At 36.3% G+C, this 22,971-nt stretch overlaps 7 protein-coding genes across 7 annotated transcripts in view; 4 read left to right on the forward strand and 3 right to left on the reverse strand.

Annotated features, from left to right (window-relative positions):
* The window catches only part of LOC106777964 (patellin-3), a 3,007-nt gene extending 994 nt beyond the window's left edge, over positions 1–2,013 (forward strand). Inside the window, exons 2-5 of the mRNA XM_014665812.2 lie at positions 4–693; positions 784–908; positions 995–1,136; positions 1,225–2,013. Of these exons, the coding sequence (XP_014521298.1) occupies positions 4–693; positions 784–908; positions 995–1,136; positions 1,225–1,479 (1,212 nt within the window). The 3' untranslated portion in view covers positions 1,480–2,013. The remainder of the gene's footprint in view (positions 1–3; positions 694–783; positions 909–994; positions 1,137–1,224) is intronic.
* A 1,505-nt stretch (positions 2,014–3,518) lies between these two features.
* Positions 3,519–4,423, forward strand: LOC106755934. Its single transcript, XM_014638167.2, has 2 exons — positions 3,519–3,934; positions 4,030–4,423. The coding sequence occupies exons 1-2, from the start codon at positions 3,890–3,892 to the stop codon at positions 4,363–4,365; spliced, it is 381 nt and encodes a 126-aa protein (XP_014493653.1). The 5' UTR covers positions 3,519–3,889; the 3' UTR covers positions 4,366–4,423.
* Positions 4,424–6,275: 1,852 nt separating this feature from the next.
* On the reverse strand, positions 6,276–8,673 carry LOC106756538 (patellin-3). The gene is made up of 4 exons (XM_014639007.2): positions 7,692–8,673; positions 7,485–7,609; positions 7,210–7,360; positions 6,276–7,090 (listed from the first exon to the last, which is right to left on the reverse strand). The coding sequence occupies exons 1-4, from the start codon at positions 8,598–8,600 to the stop codon at positions 6,836–6,838; spliced, it is 1,440 nt and encodes a 479-aa protein (XP_014494493.1). The 5' UTR covers positions 8,601–8,673; the 3' UTR covers positions 6,276–6,835.
* Positions 8,674–9,726: 1,053 nt separating this feature from the next.
* LOC106776884 lies at positions 9,727–13,657 on the forward strand. The gene is made up of 5 exons (XM_014664352.2): positions 9,727–9,933; positions 10,547–11,291; positions 11,588–11,640; positions 13,043–13,213; positions 13,300–13,657. Exons 2-5 carry the CDS (start codon positions 10,890–10,892, stop codon positions 13,523–13,525), a joined length of 852 nt encoding a protein of 283 aa, XP_014519838.1. The 5' UTR covers positions 9,727–9,933; positions 10,547–10,889; the 3' UTR covers positions 13,526–13,657.
* Positions 13,658–14,195: 538 nt separating this feature from the next.
* Positions 14,196–16,588, reverse strand: LOC106777596 (chloroplast envelope quinone oxidoreductase homolog). Its single transcript, XM_014665245.2, has 4 exons — positions 16,391–16,588; positions 16,167–16,311; positions 15,978–16,069; positions 14,196–15,067 (listed from the first exon to the last, which is right to left on the reverse strand). Exons 1-4 carry the CDS (start codon positions 16,475–16,477, stop codon positions 14,378–14,380), a joined length of 1,014 nt encoding a protein of 337 aa, XP_014520731.1. The 5' UTR covers positions 16,478–16,588; the 3' UTR covers positions 14,196–14,377.
* Positions 16,589–16,747: 159 nt separating this feature from the next.
* LOC111242667 lies at positions 16,748–19,984 on the forward strand. The gene is made up of 3 exons (XM_022787060.1): positions 16,748–16,752; positions 16,926–17,163; positions 19,003–19,984. The coding sequence occupies exons 1-3, from the start codon at positions 16,748–16,750 to the stop codon at positions 19,036–19,038; spliced, it is 279 nt and encodes a 92-aa protein (XP_022642781.1). The 3' UTR covers positions 19,039–19,984.
* A 1,205-nt stretch (positions 19,985–21,189) lies between these two features.
* On the reverse strand, positions 21,190–22,837 carry LOC106755077 (chloroplast envelope quinone oxidoreductase homolog). The gene is made up of 4 exons (XM_014637175.2): positions 22,702–22,837; positions 22,469–22,613; positions 22,293–22,384; positions 21,190–22,071 (listed from the first exon to the last, which is right to left on the reverse strand). The coding sequence occupies exons 1-4, from the start codon at positions 22,816–22,818 to the stop codon at positions 21,382–21,384; spliced, it is 1,044 nt and encodes a 347-aa protein (XP_014492661.2). The 5' UTR covers positions 22,819–22,837; the 3' UTR covers positions 21,190–21,381.
* Positions 22,838–22,971: the final 134 nt, after the last annotated feature.

The following is a 22,971-nucleotide window of genomic DNA, read 5'->3' on the forward strand; positions in this document are numbered from 1 at the left end:
AAGGAAGTAGAAGTGACGGAAGAGAAGAAGGAAGTAGAAGTGACGGAAGAGAAGAAGGAAGTAGAAGTGACGGAAGAGAAGAAGGAAGTAGAAGTAACTGAAGAGAAGAAGGAAGAAGGGGTGATAGAAGAGAAGGAGGTTGTTGAAGCGACAGAAGCGAAGGAGGCGGAAGAGGAACTTGGTCCGGAGGAAGTTGAGATATGGGGAATTCCGCTGCTGGCGGATGAGAGGAGCGATGTGATTCTGCTAAAGTTTCTGAGAGCGAGGGATTTCAAGGTAAAGGATGCTTTCACCATGCTCAAGAACACAGTGCGTTGGAGGAAGGAATTCGGAATCGACGCTCTGGTCCTGGAAGATTTCGGAACTGATTGGGACAAGGTGGTGTTCACTGAGGGACACGACAAACAAGGGCACCCCGTGAATTACAACGTCTTTGGTGAGTTCGAGAATAAGGAGTTGTACAACAAGACCTTTGCGGACGAGGAGAAGCGCAACAAGTTCATCAGGTGGAGGATTCAGGTGCTGGAGAAGAGCGTGAGAAGCCTTGACTTCTCTCCCACTGCCATCTCCACCATTGTGCAGGTCAACGACCTCAAGAACTCTCCGGGACTCGGCAAGAGTAACCTCAGGCAGGCCACCAATCAGGCCCTTCAATTGCTTCAGGATAACTACCCTGAATTTGTGGCCAAGCAGGTACCCTCTTCAACTCCTTAACTTTTTAATAATCATTTCAATTTTCACTCCATCGTTCTCTGACTTATTGAATTGTTTTTATCTGTGCAGATATTTATCAATGTTCCCTGGTGGTACCTTGCCTTTTCTAGGATGATCAGTCCGTTCTTCACACAGAGGACCAAGAGCAAATTTGTGTTTGCTGGGCCATCCAAGTCTGCCGAAACCCTTTTCAAGTAAATCATTTCTGTCTCTTTCTCTTTCTTTATATGCCTTCTCCATCGATGTATTATTAGGTCTCATTGAGATCATCGATGGACAGATATATTGCTCCGGAGCTGGTGCCCATTCAATACGGTGGACTGAGCAGAGAGGGTGAACAGGAATTCACCACTTCTGATCCTGTTACGGAGGTCACAATCAAACCCGCATCCAAACATGCTGTCGAGTTCCCAGTTTCTGAGGTGACCGATCATTCTTTTTTTTCCTTTTTTCCCCTCTTCAATAGGAAGAGAATATGATACTGATGAATAAATGTTCCTGCTCCTGCAGAAAAGCCACCTGGTTTGGGAAATCCGAGTAGTGGGTTGGGATGTGAGCTACGTAGCTGAATTTGTGCCCAGCGCTGAGGATGGATACACTGTCATTGTGCAGAAGAACAGGAAAATTGCTCCCGCAGATGAGACCGTGATCAGTAACGGTTTCAAAATTGGTGAAGCTGGCAAGGTAGTGCTCACCATAGACAACCAAACATCCAAGAAGAAGAAACTCCTCTACAGGTCAAAGACCAAACCCATCGCAGAGTGACTTCAAGGAACAACAGTCTCTAAATGCAATTCGTGTTCATGTTCATGTTCATGAGGATGTCGAGGTGAACAACAATAATAAGGGTGTTAGTGTTATATATATTATATTCATCATCGTTACAACTATGCAACTTAATTTGGGGGTGGGCGGGGACTTCATTCTTTCATACCGGGTTATTTTGGGTTACTTTGTTCATTTGCTTCATAAATTATTTTTGTTTCAAGTCTGGGATTGGGCAATTTCATTGACACTGCCTAGTCTCTCACTGTAATTTGGTGTTTTGTTTATTTGTTTCTGGAATTGGATAAAACCTTTGCTGCTTGGAGATTTTTGAAACGGAATGCATCAATTGAGCCAAGCAAGTCAAGGAAGGTTGGTGGGGGAGAGGGAACAACATTGTGGGGTTCATTTGTACATCAAAATTTGTCACTCCTGTTTGCATTGTGATACTCTTATGGCTGTAAAGTTTGTTTAAATGTGATCATCATGTATTCCTTACTCCCGTATATAATTAAAAATTTACTTTATTGTTTCTGTTTTTTCTTTCATTTTTACTTGAAGGGTTATTCTGTAGAGTCTATTTTACTCATTCCCAGTTGTCTTTTTTGTGCATGGATGAATTAAAGTTGTAAGAGTTATTTTTATATTTGGTGTATGGAAATTTGTTATCAAGTACTTTTCAAACTCTTAATAGTCTTATTATTCTTTAGACCATTTCTATGGTGCACCACTTCCTCATCTGGTTTATTGGTAAAGATTAAAATTAATCTGGATTGTGACGGCAACAATAGTCTCTCCTCTTCAATTCTTCTTCAATGCCAACGCCAGGGTGGCCCCTCTACTCGGACAACCACCAACTATTGCTACACTCATTCTTTTCGTCAACACCCAACCTCTCAATTTGGGCTTCTTCTTTTCTACTATACTAAATAATATAAGTAGAAAATCATTTTATTAATTTTAATAAGAATCAGTTTTCTTATAGATCCATAAAAAAGTTTATGGGTTTGCAACTTGCATTGCAATGCGGGAAAATCGAGCACGAGACTATGTGAACAAGGCAAGTTCTTCATAATGTCTGTCCCAACGTATATGAATGGGCTGGAGAGGGGAAGTTGTGGCTTTGCTTTCCTGCACCCCATGATTATTAACTGCATTCTATCTATAAATAAAAAGACTAGAATACCCTCCTGTGTTGCACCATACATTGGTTTTGATCTAAAGCAAAAGTCTAATGTGATGTTAATATGGACTCTCTCAAATTAGAATCCATAAAGCTGATAATTAATAAAAGTGGTGAAAAAAGAAACTGGGCTCAAAATGGTAGAACTAAAAGGAAAGTGTATTCACTGACAAATAATCACATTATATATTTAGGAGTTAATCAGAAAATGAAGATACATTAAAATAAGGAAAAAATTATCATTACACATAATGCATTGGAATAGAACAGTGCTATTTTAATTGTGTAGCAGTTGGGGGGATTGAACTATAAGGATTTGAAAATATAAAGAGAAATTTATTATGTACAACTGAACTGAATATTTGCTTTATTAAGAAAAAAAAATGGAATGAATGAAAGCAAAGGAAAGCAAAGAATAGATGATGGTAACAGCTGGAACAGAAACACAATGATTACAGACATGTGTTGGTAATGTTATACACTCAATTCATGATTGAAGCAAAAGAAGAAAGAACAAAATGTCACCCACCCCAGATAGATAGATACACGTTCCACCAAAATTTTGAAAGCTCAACCAACCCATTCCTTTCTTTTCAATTTAATAACTTTCCCATTCTCTATATAACTTTAACAATAAATCACAGGTTGGTATAACAACCACTTACAATAAAAAAAGGTTTTATGTCCACAATTTTCTTCAAAAGGAAATATCCAATAATAGTTAATCTTAAAAAATTACAGTTTATTATTTCATTAAAGTTGAACTCTTTCAGCCGTTTAATCATTTGCATAAACTATGTATTTATGTTTTCACATTTCAACATTTCGAGTTTGGAAACTGTTAACCTTAATTTGTTTGCTTACATCTTGTCCATTAATTATCGGGTTGATGATAAAAAAAGAATTTATAGAAAATGTTTGGGTTAAAATGCTACGAGTGATTCTCTCTGCACCTCACCGACTTCAGTCTGCACCTCCTTTTTCTTTTATATTTCCAACTCTAACCCTATCACGATACGCATTTCATATTTACAAATCCTCTACCCCTTTCTCTTCCCACTCTCCTTGCCGCATTTCTTCTTTGAAATTCTACATCTCTTTTCCTTTTCTCTTTACTGGCACTTCTCCCCTCCTCCCCTCTTCCTTCATTTTTTACCATTTTTTTTTCTAAGGTCATCAAGTCAGATATGCATAGAAAACTACTACTCCACCGTGCTCACCGCCTCCATGGATTCACACTGCCACATCACCCTCGAATCTCTCGCTAGATCAGTATCCGTTTTCAATTTTCATTTCCTGTTAACTTGTTCCACTGTTTCTTCTTTGCAACATTTTGAAGGCAATTAAGGAGGGAATTTTTGAAACAGGTTATGAGGCGGGGTGTCGGAGACAGGCGGTGGGGTTGGAGTCGGAGACAGACGCGCAAGGAACCCGCACTTGAAACTGCGATTCGTCTTCTCTGCACGTGGAGCTGCGGTTCGTCTCCTCCGCACCTAGAGTTGCGGTCGTCTTCTCCATACTTGAAGCTGCGGTTCATCTTCGTCTTCTATACACTTGGAGCTACAGAATTACGGAGAGCTACAGAATTACGGCCCATCTTCGCATATGGAGCTGTGGGTAGTTGGAATTGGGGGTTTAGGTTTTATGTTGCTTTTTTTTTTACTTTGTTATACTTAATTAAATTTTCATTTGATTTGCTTTAAGTTTAGAATTTGTATTTGTAGATATTATATATTATATATTTTTTATATTTATTTTTAATATTAAATTTGTTTAAAATATGTATGAAATTTAATTTTTTTAATAAGAGGAGGTGCATATAGAATTAAAATATAGAGTTAAATGTTGTTGATGGTTTAAAAATCATAATTTTATTAAATGAAGAAGGATAAAACTATCAATTGGGAAATATAGAATGAAGTAGGTGAAGTGTTGGCAGGAACACTCATATGCTTCTGGTGTTGCTAGAAACAAAAGTAGTTGAAAATGGATATATTGAAGTTAGGTGGAAGCAGTGAGAAAGGAAGAAAGTCTTGCAGAAGGTAATGATTGATTTGAAAGTATAAATGATGGTATCAATTATTACTATTCTGGACAACCTTAGCACACTTGAGTGATTCATTAACTTACATTAAATCAATCCAAACCTACATTAAATCAATCCAAACCTAAGAACCTTTCATACCGACAAAGAAAAGAAGATAAAAATTATAACTGGTTAAATTGTTTGGTTGAACAGAAAGAAATAAATTTAAGTAAGGAATGGATAAAGTAGAAGAACATTGGTTATATTCAATTTCTTTTTATTTCAATCAACTAAATTAAATTATCCGGTATATGCCCATTACCAAAAAAATACTTTAGGCTTGTAAATTGTGTTTACTAGGTAACAAAATACTAATAAACTAATTAAAAAGTCAAACTTTAATCAAACCATTCATTAAAAAATGTTAAATTAACTTATATGCAAAAATTAATTAATTGTTAAACTAACTTACTATTTAAATAATGAGAATTTTTAATTGATTGAAGTTCAATAATTTAGACAAACAAATACACAAACTTATAAACGAATTAAATGTTATTAGAACTGAAATAATCAATAATGATGAAAATCTAATTCGAAATGTATGCATGGAAAAAAACTATGTTGAGACTTGAAAATAATTACTCTGTAACGGTTTGCGTATGCATAGCCTTAGTTCACACAAAAAGTAGTTATCAAAAATCAACAAAACCAATGAAATTGCAGCATATAGATAAGTTGTCAAAAATATCATTGAAATAGGGGCCAACTTCTTTTGGACCTTTTACCTAACTTGGAATTGAGAGTGGGAGTCATATAGAGAGATACTTGTATTATTGATGGGTATTATCCATAAAATTTATTGTTAACTACCTTAATCTTAAGTAAACTGATGTTACTAAATTTTGTCAAAACTGATATAAGGGTAAATTCACCCAGGACGATGACAGACAAACCGAAAACCCCTAAATCATGTAACCTCGGCTTTCTTTAAGAATTCCAAGTTAAAAGAATTAAACTTTTCTCATTTTTTATCAGCTATGAGTTTAATCAAACATAAACACGTAAACATCAATCACGGAAACTTTAAAATAAAAAAAGCACCAATTCAGTAATCATAAGAATCTATAAATGCATCTATTCCCCCCATAGTCATGCATGATAAAAGCATAAAGAACAAAAACACACAGTCTGTGCTACTAGAGGGGCCTACACGGAAGAAAATTAGCTACTTTTGGAATTTAACCCTATATACTTGTTCAGCATTTGATTGGTCAGTTCTTTCCATATGAGAAAAGAGATGACAAAATACTGTAATAAAATTACATGTATATGTGTGTATATAATCATTTAGGCAGTTAAAATATCAAACATTTTTTCAGCCAACAGCAATCGTTCTATATGTTACCCTCTAATTTGCATGGTCTTTTGGAGAAGTCAAATCCAATGGAGAAAAGTAAATTCTCAACCAGTTACAGTCCTCAGTTAAAGCAGCATAAAAAATCAAGAATAACAAAGAACCAAAATATCACCAAACAAAGTGTAATTGCACAGATAAGAAGAAAAACACAAGCATCCTCTGCAATATTCAACCAAAAGTAACCACTCTGAAATAATCACACTTTTAATATCTTTCAATAATAGAATGAAAATCAAATAGAAATACATTGAAATGAAGAATTATAAGCAAGAGAGAAAATAGAGAAATCAATCATACTTCTCATTAACTCCTTCTATATTACAATCTATGACATGCAAAATGCTCAGAATTGGGCCAAAACCAAACTCCACACCGGATAAGTACAGGAACAAAATTTTACAATGAAACTTCTAACGAGCAGACTTCCTTCCTAAGTGCTGGTTTGGCTCACCCATCAAAGTGGGACATAGTTCTGGTAACAAATGTGTTTTCACAAACCAACTTTAATTTCAATTCCATGTGCTACTCTCTTCCCCAATATTGTTCATCAGCAGAAAATAAAAGAACAATTTAGACTAGAAAAAGACATCTGCAAACGACTCACGAACAAAACTATAGATGAAGAATGGGCAGAACAAAAGGCAACATGCATTGCATATTTCTCACTCTTGAAGTTAAATTTCTTTCATGTATCGAATACACCGGAGAGTCTAGAGGTGATTCTCGCTCAATCACAGTAGGGTTTGATATTGAACCTGTAAAGAAGCCTCTTCTTTTTCAAGGTAGGATTGTCTATGGTGAGCAATAACTTCCCCAGTTCGCCAACTTTGAAGCTGTTGGAAACCACTGGTTCATCGGTGGGGGACATCTTTGTGGCCTTCTGTATGACAACTGTATATGCATCTTTAGCATCAGGCTTGAATTCAGCGTTATAGCTAACCTCCCAGCCCACCACCCGCAGCTCCCAAACGATAATGCATTTCTAGAAAATCGAGTAACTTCATTCAGCGAGATACTTGAATTCAGAGAGTAATAACACAGGAGCATGACAGAATCTAGTCCAGTGTAATATAGTTAAGAGAATATTAGAATGAAACTCACCTCATAGATAGCAATTTCGACAGTTTGCTTAGTGGTTGGCTTTATAGGAATTTCGGTGACAGGATCAGACATGGTGAAATCGGGGTTGCAGTCGCAGAAGTCTACACTAAGGCCACCATACTGAACTGGCACTTGCTCAGGAGAAATATACCTGTTCAATTTTAAGAAAGAGATACGGAAGGTTAGATGATAATAGAGAGAAGAGAATATGAAATAGTAGGAAAGAGAAGATGACAATGGCGATTATTGTTGAGTAGAGTTGAGCTGTGACTAACTTGAAAAGAGTATCGGGAGACTTGGATGGTCCAGCAAAGATAAATTTGCTTTTGGTCCTCGGAGTCAAGAAGGGACTGATCATGGTATTGAATGCAAGATACCACCAAGGGGCATTGATGAAGATCTGCACGATCCCTATCCCTTCTGTCAGAGGTTGTAAAATAGAAACGGAGGAAGCAACGAAGGAACTGAAAGGAAAAGCTAACCTGTTTGGCAACGAACTCGGGATAGTTGTCCTGAAGCAACTGCAAAGCTTGTTTGGTGGCAAGGCGAAGTTCCCGTTTGGCAGGGCCGGGAGAGTTTTTGAGGTCATTGACTTGGAAGATGGTGTTGATGCCTCCAGGAGTGAAGTCCAGGTTCCTGATGCTGCGCTCCAACAGCTGAATACGCCATCGGAGAAACTTGGTTCGGTTTTCCTCGGTGGAGAAAGCCTTTTGGTACAGCTCCTTGTTTTGGAACTCTCCGTAGACGTTGTAACAGACGGGATGGCCCTCTCTTCCGTGGCCGTGCATGAAGACCACCTTCTCCAACTCCTCTCCCAGATCTTCCTCCAAAAGAGCATCGATGCCGAACTCCTTTCTCCATCGGAGAGTGTTCTGAATCATCACAAGAGCATCATTCACCCTCAAGTCTCGCGCTCTCAGGAACTTCAGAAGAATGACGTCAGTCCTCTGGTCCTTAAAGAGAGGGACGCCCCAGATGGATACTTCGCCTTCCTCCTTCCGCTCCAACTCCTCCCTCACCACCTTCTTCAGCTCTTCGATGCCCTTTCTCTCCGAATCAGAAACCCTATTGCTCTCCTCCTTCAACGACTCGCTCTCTGTCTCTCCTACTGTAACCTCTTCTTCTTTCTCTTTCTCTTTCTCTTCCTCCTTCTCCTCCTCCTTCTCCTTCTCCTTCTCTTCAACTACAACCGCCTCCTCAACTCCTTTTACTTCGTCTTTCTCTTTGTCTTTCTCTTCAGCCACAAGCACCTCCTCAGCTTTCACCTTCTCTTCAACCACATCGTCAACTTTGGCATCATTCTCCGATGATAGTGACGGTGGCACAGGAGGCTCCTGAGGCGGTGAAGCGGCTGGAGGAGGAGGAGGAGGGTTAGAATCATTTTCGGCCATTTGGAAGAGAGTGAGAGTGAGAAAATTGGTTGGTTGGTTTTAGGTGAAGACAGACAGCTTTCGTTCTGTTCTGTTCTGTTTTTTTTTAAAAAAAACATTCATTGAATCGTTGGTCCGAATCCTATGCCACAGCACACACGTATGACACAAAGGTGGCCATTTCTTCCTGCACCTGCATAGGTAAAGGAAAAAGACTATTTTACCCCTAATTTGTTCCAATCTTGACAATTTTCTTTCTTTTTTTTACTAAAAGACAATATAAACAAGCATATTTTATTTTCAATTATCTTTTTATCTATCACTCTTCATCCTTTTCTTAATACCTCTCAAATAAAAGGGAAATAAGGACAGGATATTATAAATTAAATGCATTTAGTAGAGTAGAAATACGGAAGAAATGAAAAGGAACAACACTCCCTATAGGTTAAAGTATATACTGACTACATTTTTAAAAGCTATATTTTTTTAAAAAAATTAATATATTATATATTTTTTCCTGTTTCTTCTCTTCTCTGTTAAGTTTATTTTTATTGTATTTTTATTCACTATATTTCTTTTATCCCATCTTCTTCATCCTTTTCTCAGTGTTTTTTTTTTCCTTTTACCATTCACGTAAAGTGGACAAATTTTAAGGTTTAAATTCGAGGAAGAAAAAACAGTAAAGACATTCATTATTTATCATCTTATATTTATATTTATATTTTTTATATTTCTTGAGTCCAGATTGTCTTCTTAATATTAGTGTTGTCTTTTCATTATGTCTATATTAATATATTTCAAAGTCCTAATGTACTATAATTTGAAAACATATACTAATTTAATACATTAAAAAAAGTTAATATATTTTAAAATATTAAGGTATTGTATTTTGAGAACACAGCAAGAGAGACCACACAAAAAATCACCAAAGAATCCAAAGTGATATTGGATCAATATCTATTTTCTTACTGAATGTGAATAATTTTACAATATATATATATATGATTAAATTATAGTATAAGATTATTGTTAATGTTACCGAGAGGTGTATTCCATGAAAAAGAAACAGAAATTATCAAATGGGCTGGGCCATGGGCCTGACGTTAGAAGCGCAAGGTGGAAGTGAGTTTGTGTTAGCATGTGTGTAACGGTGTCTCTCCACCGTTGGAGAAGACATTCTAGTTACGCTGTTTTGCTTTGTCTCTTCAATCGTTGTATAAACTATAATCTATAATTATTCTGTCGCTGTATTTGTGGTACTGGAGATTAGAAACAATAAACAATTTGATTTGGCGTCAGTGTTGGTGATGGATTGCAAATCAAATTGCTGTTCACACATTCTTCCGCATCCAAGGTCTTTCTTTTATTATAGTTATATGAAGATAAATCTATGAATGTTAAAATCATATAGATTTACATATCATTAAATAATTTATACGTCATGTCCATGATAACACAGTTACGGTTTTCGCTTTATGGTGTTATTTTCTCTTATTCAGTCATTGTGATTAATTTAAGTCTCTGTTTCATTGGCATATTGCTGATTACTTCTACTTTCCAGACTCATAATATGATGCATTGTATTTGCTGGATATATAAATGTTTGGCTTTCTCATTGCGTTCTGTCTTGATTAATCCATTCTAAGCCATGAATGCTAATTACAAATTCGTCAAGAAGTTGTTTTTTGTTCATTGAATACATTACAAGAGCAAATCAAAACAAGCAATCCTAAGTTAAAAGGGTTTCAAGGATTGAATTAGGATAATTCCAAACTTACTGTGAGATTGAACTTGTGACACTCTACACTTATTACACTTATTTCGAGGAAAACCAAACCGAAGCCATTGTACGTGCATGTATGTTTGTTTCTGGGCTATTGATTCTTACGAGTGTGGTTGTCGTTGATGTTGATGTTTTTGTGTGGAAAATGAGGGTAATGTTTGATATTTATTGTTGTGTGAAACAGAAATAGAAGGTGATGGGAGTTTTCGCTTGGGAATGATCTGTGAGGATTGTGAAGATGGAGTGACATTGGAATTAAATTTGGGAGTGAGGTTGAGATTGAAAATCTAGTAAGAAAAGTGGAAACGAAAATAGTAGTTTTCTTGGCTGACATGAGTGCACGTGGCCACTGGATTTATGTATAATTGGCAGCCACAATAACAGAAAAAAAAAGAGGCCACTCACATAAATACCAATTGGCCCCACTCCGAATACTATATTTGATTTTTGAATATCAACCCAAAACCAAGTTAGCTGCGATGTATATGTAGCCTAACCTTGCTTGTCTTGGTTTGGTTTACGCATGAATGGCTCATTTACTGGCGAGTAATCCCAGCCCTTCACATAAAATTGTGTGCTCAAACTTGGGGTACGGTGCTGGAAGAGGATCCAAAAGTGATTCTTGCAGAGTGGGAAGGAAAAGGCGAGGAGGTGGTTTGGTGTTGCAATGCAGCAGCAGCACAAGCACAAGCACAAGCACCAGCAGTTCGCAATTGCCTTGTGTTGATCAGGATGTGAGGTTGCAGATAGAGAATGGTAGCAGTGGAAAGCTGAAGCAGCAGTTTGAGTATTTGGCGTGTGAATATGGATGGAGAGTAAGGAGGCTATTTGAAANCGCAGATGAGATAAGGAAGGCATCTGAGGTTCAGGCCGAAGCATTTCATGTTCCTGTCTCTATTTTCAACGACGTGTTCCTTCAATTTTTTCAGGTTCCCCTTCTTTTTTCTATTCAGACAAATCACTTTTTTTGTTGTATCAATGTTTAAAAGGAGTAAACAACTCTTGTTTTCGCCTTTTGAAAGGACACTTTCCACTAACTTTAATATTATATTTAAGGAGTATGAAATAATTGTAAATGAATTTTAAATTTGGTAGTATCATGAGAAATTACAGAAGCTTTCAATTCAACTATTGATCTGGTGAAGGTGAGCTTTATATTTTCTGATCAGGCACCCACCTCTTAATTATTCTGTGTGCTTTTTGCTGTCTTGCCTTGAACCAATAGGCGGAAGTGCTTTCAGGGCTCCTTTACAAGCTTAAAAACTCACCACCTAATAGGTAAATTTGTTCTTATCTTAACTAGTTTATGAATATTATTGTCATTAAATTGCTTGCTTAAACCTGTCATCACTGCACTACCTTTATTCTACTTGTCCTTTTTCAGAATACCAATAAAGATGGACCAAGAAATTAAGAGGATTGAGAGAGAATTTTTACGGGGATGGGGAAAGGAAGGGAGGAAGATTGCATGGGTTAAGTGGAACAACACTGTGAACCAAAAGAGTGTGGAGGTTTAGGAATTAAAGACTTCTATGTACGGGTTGACAGAAGAATTTGTTAGTCATATGTTCTTTACTTGCAATGTAGCATTGGGAGTGTGGAATATGTGTAATAAAAGGGTGGGTGTCAGCAACGTGTTTCATTTCATGCCATAATATCACTTTAGCCATTTTCATCTCTTTGGTTTAGGTACCAAACAAAATAGTGCATGGAAATGCATGTGGATGGCAGTAAGATGGGCAATATGGAGGTAGAGAAATAACATAATTTTTAGAAGTGGAATTGTAGATGCAATAGAAGTATTCACAGTAGCACAGCTGAAAACATGGGGTGGATTACTTGTAAATATCCAAAAACACAATATACCTACTTTGAGTGGTGTCTTATTCCCTTTTTATGCTTCAAATCTATAAGGTAACACAAATTAATGAGGGGTGTAGGTATAAAAGGTAATATTAGGGCTTAGAGCTTTTATTGCATTGTTTACCGTTTGTTTTGTATCCATGTGTATCTGCATCTTTTTAACTCAACTGCTATGTTTTATGGTTGTCTTTGAGCATTGTTTACCGTTTGTTTTGTATCCATGTGTATCTGCATCTTTTTAACTCAACTGCTATGTTTTATGGTTGTCTTTGAGGTGAAACTTATTAAACAAAGGATACCCTGCTATCAAGAGGAAAGTAAAAAGAATAATACAACAATATAAAAGAAGGAGGAGGGGAAGTTGGTAAACCAAGAATAGGCACATGGATGATGTTTGTCTTTGTTTACTTTTGTAATGATATTGGAAAATGCTCTTTTGAAATATGTATTAGTCAGGATAAATGATATGTATGATTAAATATGAGAGAGGGCTTAGATACAGAATGATAGTAAATATATCGGTTTGGTTAGCCCACTTATCCTACTTAATATATTTGTTTTGCTGTGCCAAAAAAATCAAATATGTGAACTTATAATATAAATCTACTTAAAAGGGGGAAAAAAAAAACTTTGATGCAGCAGGCAATAACCTTTCTTGTGTTCACCAATTTCTTAGTTATAAATGCTACAATGTGACAATAGATATCAACCACAACAATGGTCATGTGTCCGTCTGGTGTGTTCATGCTAAAGAGTATAGAAATTTCAGCAACTGTTCTGTGAAACGTTAGACAGTAATGTATGACTTGTTATTCAGGTATGCTTGTTTGGTAGCTGAGCCAGCAAAAGATGATCCAGATTCAGCAAAACAACTTGTGGGTGTCATAGATGTGACTGTCTTAAGAGACCGAAATGTGCTTCAACATCTTCCACCCGAAGCTGAAGAGTACCTCTACATATCAGGAATAGCCGTCTCCAAAATATTCAGGTGATTACACACAATTTCATAATCAGTACATTGATCTTCTTCGTATTGTTGTAAAGGTGTACTTATGAAACTAATTGATAGCACAGGAGGAGGAAAATAGCGACTGCACTGTTGAAAGCCTGCGACATGCTTTCCATTTTGTGGGGTTTTGAGTTTCTTGCCCTTCGAGCCTATGAAGAAGATCTAGGTGCTCGCAAATTGTATACAAATGCTGGGTACCAAGTCGTGTCTCGAGATCCACCGTGGACAAGTAATTGGATTGGAAAGAAATGTCGTGTTCTTATGATCAAAAGAACTAGTTTGCCTAAGTAGCCTAATTTAGAGTAGAATTCTTAAGACAGACATCTAAACAAAATAACTGTGATCAAGGTATATAGTATGTGCTAGTGTGATTTGTTCTTTGTTTCTCATACTTCGAATACCCCTTTTTCTTAATTTAACCAATACCCTGCGTTTGATGTTTGTCTCAAAGATCCTTCACCTCGACACACCCTATTAATCTATTCCTTCAAATAGAAAAAACACCCTTTCAACTATTTTCACCATCCCTTGCTTTATGAGAACTCTCGTGAATCTCACTGGTTTTAAAATCTAATCACAAATTAAATCTTCAAAACCTACATGCCCATTCATAGACAAAATCAACACATAAAACTCGTTAATTTTGCATTTCGAGTGTCAAGCTTTGGACCTGGTTTCTGCTCGTCATATGAGAAATATGAGATCAGAAAGGTTTTTGTAGCACATGAACACTGGATAAGGATCCATAAACATGAAAACTAACTAATAATTGCTAGAAATTAATGAGCTTCATAAGAGAATTTATGAAAAATAAGTTTTTATCGTGTAGCAAGCTTAAGCAAACAAGTACTAATTCAGCCACGAGAAAAGGAAAGGAGAAAACAAGTTCATTTCAAAGCGGATTCGTCATTTTAACCGTTTCCTTAAAAAGCTCAAGAACTAATTAGGACACGAGAAAAAGTTGCCTGATAAATCATCCCGTCATATAAAAACCAATCCGAGAGTGGCAAAAGACAACAAATATTAACTTAAAATCCTTACAAGCATACAATACGCGCAGTTATTCATTATCATATGATCTTTACAAAAACCTCGTCCAGATATTTAGAAACTACAAATTCAACACCTCAAAGTAAACTGTATCTATGGTTCCACAATGATTTTTCCAGTAGCATGGCCATCAATACTCTTAGCCCAAGCATCTTCAGCTTTGCTCAAAGGAAACTTGGAGTCAATAACAGACTTAAGTTTCCCATCCTTCAGTAATTGGACTAGATGTTCCAGGCCCTCACGCTGGACAGTTACAACAAATGGCACCAGCCGCTTCTTGGCAAAAGTAACTTTCTTCAGAGCAGCAGTCCACAACGAACTTGCATTAGGTGTTAAATCAACTACAACGCCCTTTTCAGCCAAATTAGGCTCAAAAGTTGACCAAGGTATTCCTGTCGTACAGTGTATGACTGCATCATATTTTCTACCAGATGGACTCTTGAGTGCTGCCCCCTCCGGAGTCCTGTAGTCAAGAACCTCATCGGCACCTAAGCCCTTAACAAACTCAATGTTGCGAGCCCCACAAGTGGCTGTAACATGGGTGTTCCCTAGCTTTGCTAGTTGAACAGCATAGTGACCCACACCACCTGAAGCAGCAGTTACTAAAATGTTCTTGGGCTGGCCAGTTCCATCAAGCTTGACTTCTGCAATTTGAATGAGAGCATCACGAGCTGTGAGTGCGGCAATAGGTAATGCTGCAGCTTCAGCAGCTGAGACTTCAGGTGGTCTGGAAGCTGTTAAGCTCTCACTAGCCACAGCAAACTCAGCCAGTCCACCTCCATACTGACATTCAACAAATACAACACAAAATGGGTGTAAGGCAGTTGCCATTAGCATATGAATTTGGAAAGATTCTTTAACTTGGAACAAGTTCAGGTGCAGCATGCCATTTATTTCACACTAGAATTTATCTAGCACTTTCATATATTCTTTACTAGTTTCTTTAGACAAGCAATACACCTTCCTTCAAGGGGCAATAAGTTTTTCAAACAAAAAGAAAAACATTAGAAGTAGTAGACTATTACATGACTAAATAAGGATGACCTTTGGCGTGATGTGGTGTCTTGATATTATTATATAATAATTAAGAAAGTGTTACTGGTCAAGTAAGCGATAAACATGTTTTGTACCTAAAAACATCTCCATCTGATTTTTGGGAGTTTCACTGCATTACATCACACTTAAGATCATTTTACAATTTTTACTCCAACACAAGGGTCTTACACAATATCGTTAATGTTTTATTTAATTGTTGGTAGAAATATATATTCCCAAAACAAAAAAATATATATTTTTTTATTCTGATGAAAGACCCTTATTCTTATTTCTTATTTCTTATATCATCTCAGCATATTGCAACAAAGACGTCTTATAAGAACCAATTCTTAATTCTTAATTTTATAAACCCGTGCTCTAAGACAAACACAATGCCTATGATTATGTTTTGGTAGCTGTAATTTTGAAATAGAAAAAAATATAAGAGCATGAATAGTGAGTATCTTGCATAACAACTACTATGGCGAGATTCTCTACTTCTCCCTTTGCCAACAAAGATGTTCGTGAAACAGCGAATTAGGATGGTGGTAGTTCAAAAAAAAAAAAAAAAGCATTCCCTCCTTCTTAATGAGATTAATAGTGTTGCAATTAGCAGCTGAAATGGGGGAGGAGTAAAAGAAAAAGAGAATTGAATTACTTGATGAGTGAGTTTAGCAAGGACTTTGTCTCCCACTTTGAAATCTTTAACTTGCGGTCCGATCTCAACGATTTCTCCAGCGACATCAGTGCCTGACAGTGGGATGATGAAAAAATAATGATAATTATTTATGATTATGAATAGTTACGAAAAAAGAAAAAGTGAACGAATGAATGAATGGAAGGATACAAGGAATGTGGGGAAAGGTTCTGGGTAAAAATAGAGCGCGCAGAACACCCGTCTGAATCTTCCAATCAATGGGGTTTATGCTGACTGCTTCCAATTTCAGCAAAACCTCACTTGTCTTGGGAGTGGGAACGCCAACTTGAACGTGCTGAAAATGGAAATGGAGAAATTAGGTTAAATTGAAAGGAATTGAATGGAATAGAACAGAAAGAGAGGAAAGAGCAAACCTTCAGGCCGGCGGGGCCTCCGCCATAGGCGTCGTACTGAAGCGCGTTCATGAGATTGGGAGTGGTTGTTGTCGTGGCTGTTGTCATCTCTTCTTTCCTCCTTACTCTTGCTATCTTACACGTTACAACTTCAAATTTTTTTTTTATTATTATTGCAATTCATTTATAATTATTTATTTAAAGTATTTGGGTTTAGTGCAGGCCTACATACAAGGCATTAACATAGTTATGCTCATATGTATATTTTGTAGTTTTATAAAAATAAATAAAAATAATATATATATACATATATATTTACTTTTTGTAGTGATATAGATGTGTATATATTATCAAACTTCAGGATAAAAGGAGTCCTTAATGTTGTAAAATATTATTATTTTATTGTAACAGTTGTGTAACGTCCACGTTCATTTGAATTCAATTGAATATTATATTATGTTTGGTTTTAAGACGTTGGCTAACGTTCATAATGCAACGGTCCTAATTTTGCAACGGTCCTTTTTTCATCTTTATAAATATAACATCCATTTCAAAGCACAAGCACCAGCAGCTCGCAATTGCCTTGTATTGATCAGGATGTGAGGTTGCTGATAGAGAATGGTAGCAGTGGAAAGCTGAAGCAGCAGTTTGAGTATTTGGCGTGTGAATATGGATGGAGAGTACGGAGGCTATTTGAAAGCGCAGATGAGATAAGGAAGGCATCTGAGTTTCAGGCGGAAGCATTTCATGTTCCTGTCTCTATTTTCAACGACGTGTTCCTTCAATTCTTTCAGGTTCCCTTCTTTTTTCTAATCAGACAAATCACTTTTTTATTTGTATCAATTTTTAAAAGGAGTAAAACACTCTTGTTTTCACATTTTGAAAGGACACTTTCCACTAACTTTAAGGAGTATGAAATAATTGTAAATGAATTTGAAATTTGGTAGTATCATGAGACATTACAGAAGCTTTCAATTCAACTATTGATTTGTGTGAAGGTGAGCTTTATATTTTCTGATCAGGCACCCACCTCTTAGTTATTCTGTGTGCTTTTTGCTGTCTTGCCTTGAACCAATAGGCGGAAGTGCTTTCGGAACTCCTTTACAAGCTTAAAAACTCACCACCTAATAGTAAATTTGTTATTTTCTTAACAAGTTTATGAATATTATTGTCATTAAATTGCTTGCTTAAACTGTCATCACTGCACTACCTTTATTCTACTTGTCCTTTTTCATAATACCAATAAAGGTGGACCAATAAATTAAGAGGATTGAGAGAGAGCTTTTAAGGGGATGGGAAAGGAAAGGGAGGAAGATAGATTGCATGGGTTAAGTGGAACAACATTGCGAACCAAAAGAGTGTGGAGTTTTAGGTTGTTTAATATTGCACTACTAGGAAAATGGAAATGGAGGGTTGGAACAAAATGTGAAGGACGAAAGCCCTTTTAGACTCCAAATATGGTTCATGGAGAAGTCTTGAGTATTGATAACAAGTTTGAGTCATGTTGGTGGGAAGAGATCTTAGGAAGACAATTAGCAGAGGAGAATGGGGAAGTGGTTCGAGGATAATGTAGAATGGAAGATAGGAAATGACAATAGCATTAGATTTTGGATTGATAGGTGGTTGGGTCATGAACCACTATATGAAACATATCCAAGGCTATATGCAAATTCAACAAAAATACAAGCAACAATCGGAGAGATGAATGAAACAATAGTTTTTTATAAGTTCTGGAAAGTTAAGGCCCTTCCATTTTGCTTAGAAAGTGATTTTGAACAAAGTTGCAACAAAGGAAAATTTGGGGAATAGGGGTATAAATATAAGTAATAGATTATGTACTATATGCGGGTTGGTAGAAGAATCTGTTAATCATATGTTCTTCACTTGCAATGTGGCATTGGGGGTGTGGAATGAATATGTCTAATAAATGGGTGGGTGTCCGCAACGTGTTTCATTTCATGCCAGAATATCACTTTAGCCATTTTCATCTCTTAGGTTTAGGTACCAAACAAAATAGTGCATGGAAATGCATGTGGATGACAGTAGTATGAGCAATATGGAAGTAGAGAAATAACATAATTTTTAGAAGTAATGCAATAGAAGTATTCATTATAGCACAACTGAAAACATATTACTTGTAAATATCCAAAAACAGAATATACTTTGAGTGATGTCTTAATCCCTTTTTTATGCTTAAAATCTATATAAGGTAACACAAATTAATGAGGGGTGTAGGCATACAAGGCTTAAAGGCACTGTTTACAGTTTGTTTTGTATCCATGTGTATGTTTTATGGCTGTTTTTGAGGTGAAACTGGTTGCACAATATCAAAGATACCCTGCTACCATGAGGAAAGTAAAAAGAATATAATACAGCAATATAAATGATAAACCAAGAATAGGTGTTTGTCTTTGTTTCCTTGTATTGATAATGGAAAATGCTCTTTTGAAATATGTATGATTTAGGGAGGCTTAGATACAGAATAATAGTACATATATGTAAATTTCACTTATAAATGCCATAATAAATGCCACAATGCTTAGATGGTCATGTGTCCGTCTGGTGTGTTCATGCTAAAGAGTATAAAAATTTCAGCAAACGTTAGACAGTAATGTGTATGACTTGTTATTCAGGTATGCTTGTTTGGTAGCCGAGCCAGCAAAAGATGATCCGGATTCAGCAAAACAACTGTCTTAAGAGACCATCTTCCACCTGAAGCTGAAGAGTACCTCTACACACAATTTCATAATCAGTACATTGATCTTCTTCGTGTTGTTGTAAAGGTGTACTTATGAAACTAATTGATAGCACAGGAGGAGGAAAACAGCGACTGCACTGTTGAAAGCATGCGACATGCTTTCCATTTTGTGGGGTTTTGAGTTTCTTGCCCTTCTTCGAGCCTATGAATAAGATCTAGGTGCTCGCAAATTGTACACAAATGCTGGGTACACAAGTTGTGTCTCGAGATCCACCGTGGACAAGTAATTGGATTGGAAAGAAATGTCGTGTTCTTATGATCAAAAAACTAGTGTGCCTAAGTAGCCTAATTTAGAGTAGAATTCTTAAGACATAACATCTAAACAATAGCCCGCGTTTGATGTCTGCCTCAAAGATCCTTCACCTCGACACACCCTGTTAATTTATTCCTTCAAATAGAAAAAACATTTATTCCTTCAAATAGAAAAAACAATCTTTCAACTAGAGTAATAATACATTCCCACGCAATAATACATTGACATGCTCCACGTCAGCGTTTTGAAAAAAAATTTGCAAACTGAGTAAGGGTAAAAGAGGAAAAAATTGCAAAACCCTTCCACGTCACGTTCTTCTCCGTTCTTCGTTGGCGTCTTTGATTTCCATTTTTGATTTTGAGCTTGTTCAATCAGTGGTTGTGGAACTTTTTGGTGGATGTGTGTCGCTCCCAATCAGTGAGTGTGAAGGTTTTTGTGGATGTGAAGTTGAGGGGTTTTGCATCTTCGTGCCACTGCATGTGAAGTGTAGGGATTTTGCATTTCTCATAAGTGACTTTGAGGTAGGAGAGTTAATCCCTTGACCTTAAGATGAATGTTGTTTTGAAGTTAATATTAATTGAAGTTAAATGTTTTTCTTTATAAATTTGGGGTTTTTTTGTTCTGTTCGATGCTCGTTGTGGCTCGTGATCGTGATTGGTGTCATTACATTGTTTGGTTTATTTTAATGTCTTTATGAAATTTGGACCCTGTCAACTATAGGATTACTCACTAAGAATTTTCAAAAAATAGGTGTTCTAAATATTTTTCATGTAATTACTCACTGTAGGATGGGCAAGTAGTTGTAGATATTGTCCTCAACCTAAAAAATAAAAAATAGAACATTAATTCATATAAAATCTACACAATGAACTCTGTCTTAACTTCTCCTTATCTTTCTGATGAAGTTTTCTTTCATTGTCACTGAATTGTAATTGTTTATCTGTCAATTTTGATCTAATTCTCAATTAATTTTACGAGGTTTCTTTAATTTTGATTGTCATACTGCAATTTTTGTAATAAATTAATAAATAAACGTCTTTTAAAATTAAAATACATGTTTCTTAGATCCCTTATAACCAAGAGGACCAAGAGGGTCTATCATCAGAAATAAATGTCTATCATCAGAAACCAAGAGAGTCACGATCATTATTGAAACTCACGTGTTAACGACTTAAAATTTTATATTTCAACTCTATAACAGAATAAATGAAATAACAATATAATCAATACTAGATGCAATGGCCGTGATATATGCATTATTTTTTGAGTTTAATAAGACATGATAAAGTATTTTTACAACAACACTTAATCTACATCCACGGACATCTAATATACTTGGCTATTATTGCTTTATAGAGTGTTTATATTAGTATGTGCATATTAGTGTCAAAATACTATGTACATCATTATTATGAAATTTGAAGTATATATACATGTTTGTTAGAAATTAATATTATTGGATTTCAGCACAAGCATTCCTTAATATATATATTATATAACACGTGTTTAATAATATATAATTTATACTTTTAAAGGTAGTTTTAATATTTAATTTAAAATATTCTTAGTTTAAACTGTGAATGGAAAAGTTAATTACATATAATTTAGTTTAAACTATGAATGGAAAAAAAAAAAAAGTAAGAAAGGTTAATATTAAATAAATGTAAAAATATTAAATGTGTGAAAGTATGATTTTTCTAATTTTAATTTAAAGAACTTGAAGTAGCACAAACAACCGCATTAAATAAGCATCACATCATTGGCCTCTGCAGGAGGAAAACTGGATCTAGAAGAAGAAATATCTTCCCATTGACTTCACCACGGATGTGATGGAGTGATAAACACAACAATGAATTCACACATTATTAATAATTGAGTACAACAAATATCAACAAATATCATACAGCCAGAGCTTTTAACTTACACAAACATTGTCAAGATAAAAATGCAGAAATTACATGATTACAACAGCTCCAAGCAAAGTAGCCATTAGCCAATAAACTATGGCTCCACAATGATTTTTCCAGTGGCATGGCCATCAATGCTCTTAGCCCAAGCATCTTCGGCTTTGCTCAAAGGAAACCTGGAATCAATAACAGACTTGAGTTTCCCATCCTTCAATAACTGAAGTAGATTGTCCAGGCCCTCACGCTTGACATCTACAAAAAATGGCACCAGCCGCTTCTTCGAAAAAGTAACTTTCTTAAGTGCAGCAGTCAGAAATGAAGATGGATTAGGAGTTAAATCAACCACCACCGCCTTTTCAGTCAAATTAGCATCAAAAGTCGACCAAGGTATTCCAGTTGTGCAGTTTATGACTGCATCATATTTCCTACCAGATGGACTCTTGAGCGCTGCCCCCTCCGGCGTCCTGTAGTCAAGAACCTCGTCAGCACCTAAGCCCTTAACAAACTCAATGTTCCGAGCCCCACAAGTCGCTGTGACATGGTTGTTCCCTAGTTTTGCCAGTTGAACAGCATAGTGACCTACACCACCTGAAGCAGCAGTTACCAGAACGTTCTTAGGCTCACCAGTCCCATCAAGCTTGACTCCCGCAATTTGAGCGAGGGCATCACGAGCTGTGAGCCCGGCAATAGGTAACGCTGCAGCTTCAGCAGCCGAGACTTCAGGTGGCCTCAAAGCTGTTAAGCTCTCACTAGCCACAGCAAACTCAGCCAATCCACCTCCATACTGTCATGTCGTAATTCACCACACACAACACAGAATCAATACCACATACACAAGCGAATATATTTTTTAAATTAATTAGAACAAGTACAGTTGCGACATCGCATTTATTTAGCTCGAAATAATTTGAATTTGACAGTGTCACCATCATACTATGATTTAGTTTTGAAGGGATGGATTCAAAAAAGGCGATTGTTAGACGATTTAGGGATTCGCAAAATTACTCGAGTAGAGAGTCTGGAAAGGACTTTGTCTCCAACTTTGAAATCGTTGACTTGTGGTCCGATCTGAACCACCTCTCCGGCGATATCGGTGCCTGTAAGAAAAAAAAAATTGTAAAAGGTGAATAGCAGAAAGGAAGGAAGAGAGGGTGAAAAGTTGGATGAGAAAAGATGAATACAAGGTGTATGAGGAAAGTTTCCGGGGACAAATAAAGGTCTCATAACACCCTTCTGAATCTTCCAATCGACTGGATTGATGCTAACAGCTTCCACTTTCACCAAAACCTCCTTCTTCTTTGGACTGGGAACTCCAATTTTAACGTGCTGCTTACAACACAATATGCAAATTAATTAATCACGATTATTCGAATTAAACAGAAGTAACATACTTAATTAATAGCAACAGAAGAACCTTCAAGCCACCGGGACCTCCTCCATACTTCTCGTACTGAATCGCATTCATCACATTCTCTGCCATCTCTTCTCTTTTCTTCTCTCGTGCTGTTTTCTCTTTATCTCCATCCACCATTTATATTCTTCTTCTGATATTTATTAATCCATTTAAAAAATGTTAATTTTTATTTTAAAAACAACATTTTACCTTTTTATTTATGCCATTGACAAATCATGTTCTTCCTCGATTTCGGCTCAAAGTTTCAAACGTAAACGTGGCATGTGCTTA

This window comes from Vigna radiata, chromosome 2 (assembly GCF_000741045.1).
Source record: "Vigna radiata var. radiata cultivar VC1973A chromosome 2, Vradiata_ver6, whole genome shotgun sequence".
In the NCBI taxonomy this organism is placed as follows: Eukaryota; Viridiplantae; Streptophyta; class Magnoliopsida; order Fabales; family Fabaceae; genus Vigna; species Vigna radiata.

Coding starts and splice junctions, on each gene's coding strand:
- LOC106755934 (XM_014638167.2), top strand. CDS start 3,890: ATGGATTCACACTGCCACATCACCCTCGAATCTCTCGCTAGATCA. Junction 3,935..4,029: donor TCGAATCTCTCGCTAGATCA/GTATCCGTTTTC, acceptor TTTTTGAAACAG/GTTATGAGGCGGGGTGTCGG.
- LOC106756538 (XM_014639007.2), bottom strand. CDS start 8,600: ATGGCCGAAAATGATTCTAACCCTCCTCCTCCTCCTCCAGCCGCTTCA. Junction 7,610..7,691: donor CCGAGTTCGTTGCCAAACAG/GTTAGCTTTTCC, acceptor GGGATCGTGCAG/ATCTTCATCAATGCCCCTTG. Junction 7,361..7,484: donor TCTCCCGATACTCTTTTCAA/GTTAGTCACAGC, acceptor AAAATTGAACAG/GTATATTTCTCCTGAGCAAG.
- LOC106777596 (XM_014665245.2), bottom strand. CDS start 16,477: ATGACAACAGCCACGACAACAACCACTCCCAATCTCATGAACGCGCTT. Junction 16,312..16,390: donor GAGGCCCCGCCGGCCTGAAG/GTTTGCTCTTTC, acceptor TTCCATTTTCAG/CACGTTCAAGTTGGCGTTCC. Junction 15,068..15,977: donor TTGCTAAACTCACTCATCAA/GTAATTCAATTC, acceptor GTTGAATGTCAG/TATGGAGGTGGACTGGCTGA.
- LOC106755077 (XM_014637175.2), bottom strand. CDS start 22,818: ATGGTGGATGGAGATAAAGAGAAAACAGCACGAGAGAAGAAAAGAGAA. Junction 22,385..22,468: donor AAACTTTCCTCATACACCTT/GTATTCATCTTT, acceptor TTTTTCTTACAG/GCACCGATATCGCCGGAGAG. Junction 22,072..22,292: donor TTTCCAGACTCTCTACTCGA/GTAATTTTGCGA, acceptor ACGACATGACAG/TATGGAGGTGGATTGGCTGA.
- LOC111242667 (XM_022787060.1), top strand. Junction 17,164..19,002: donor TGTTCCTTCAATTCTTTCAG/GTTCCCTTCTTT, acceptor CTTGTTATTCAG/GTATGCTTGTTTGGTAGCCG.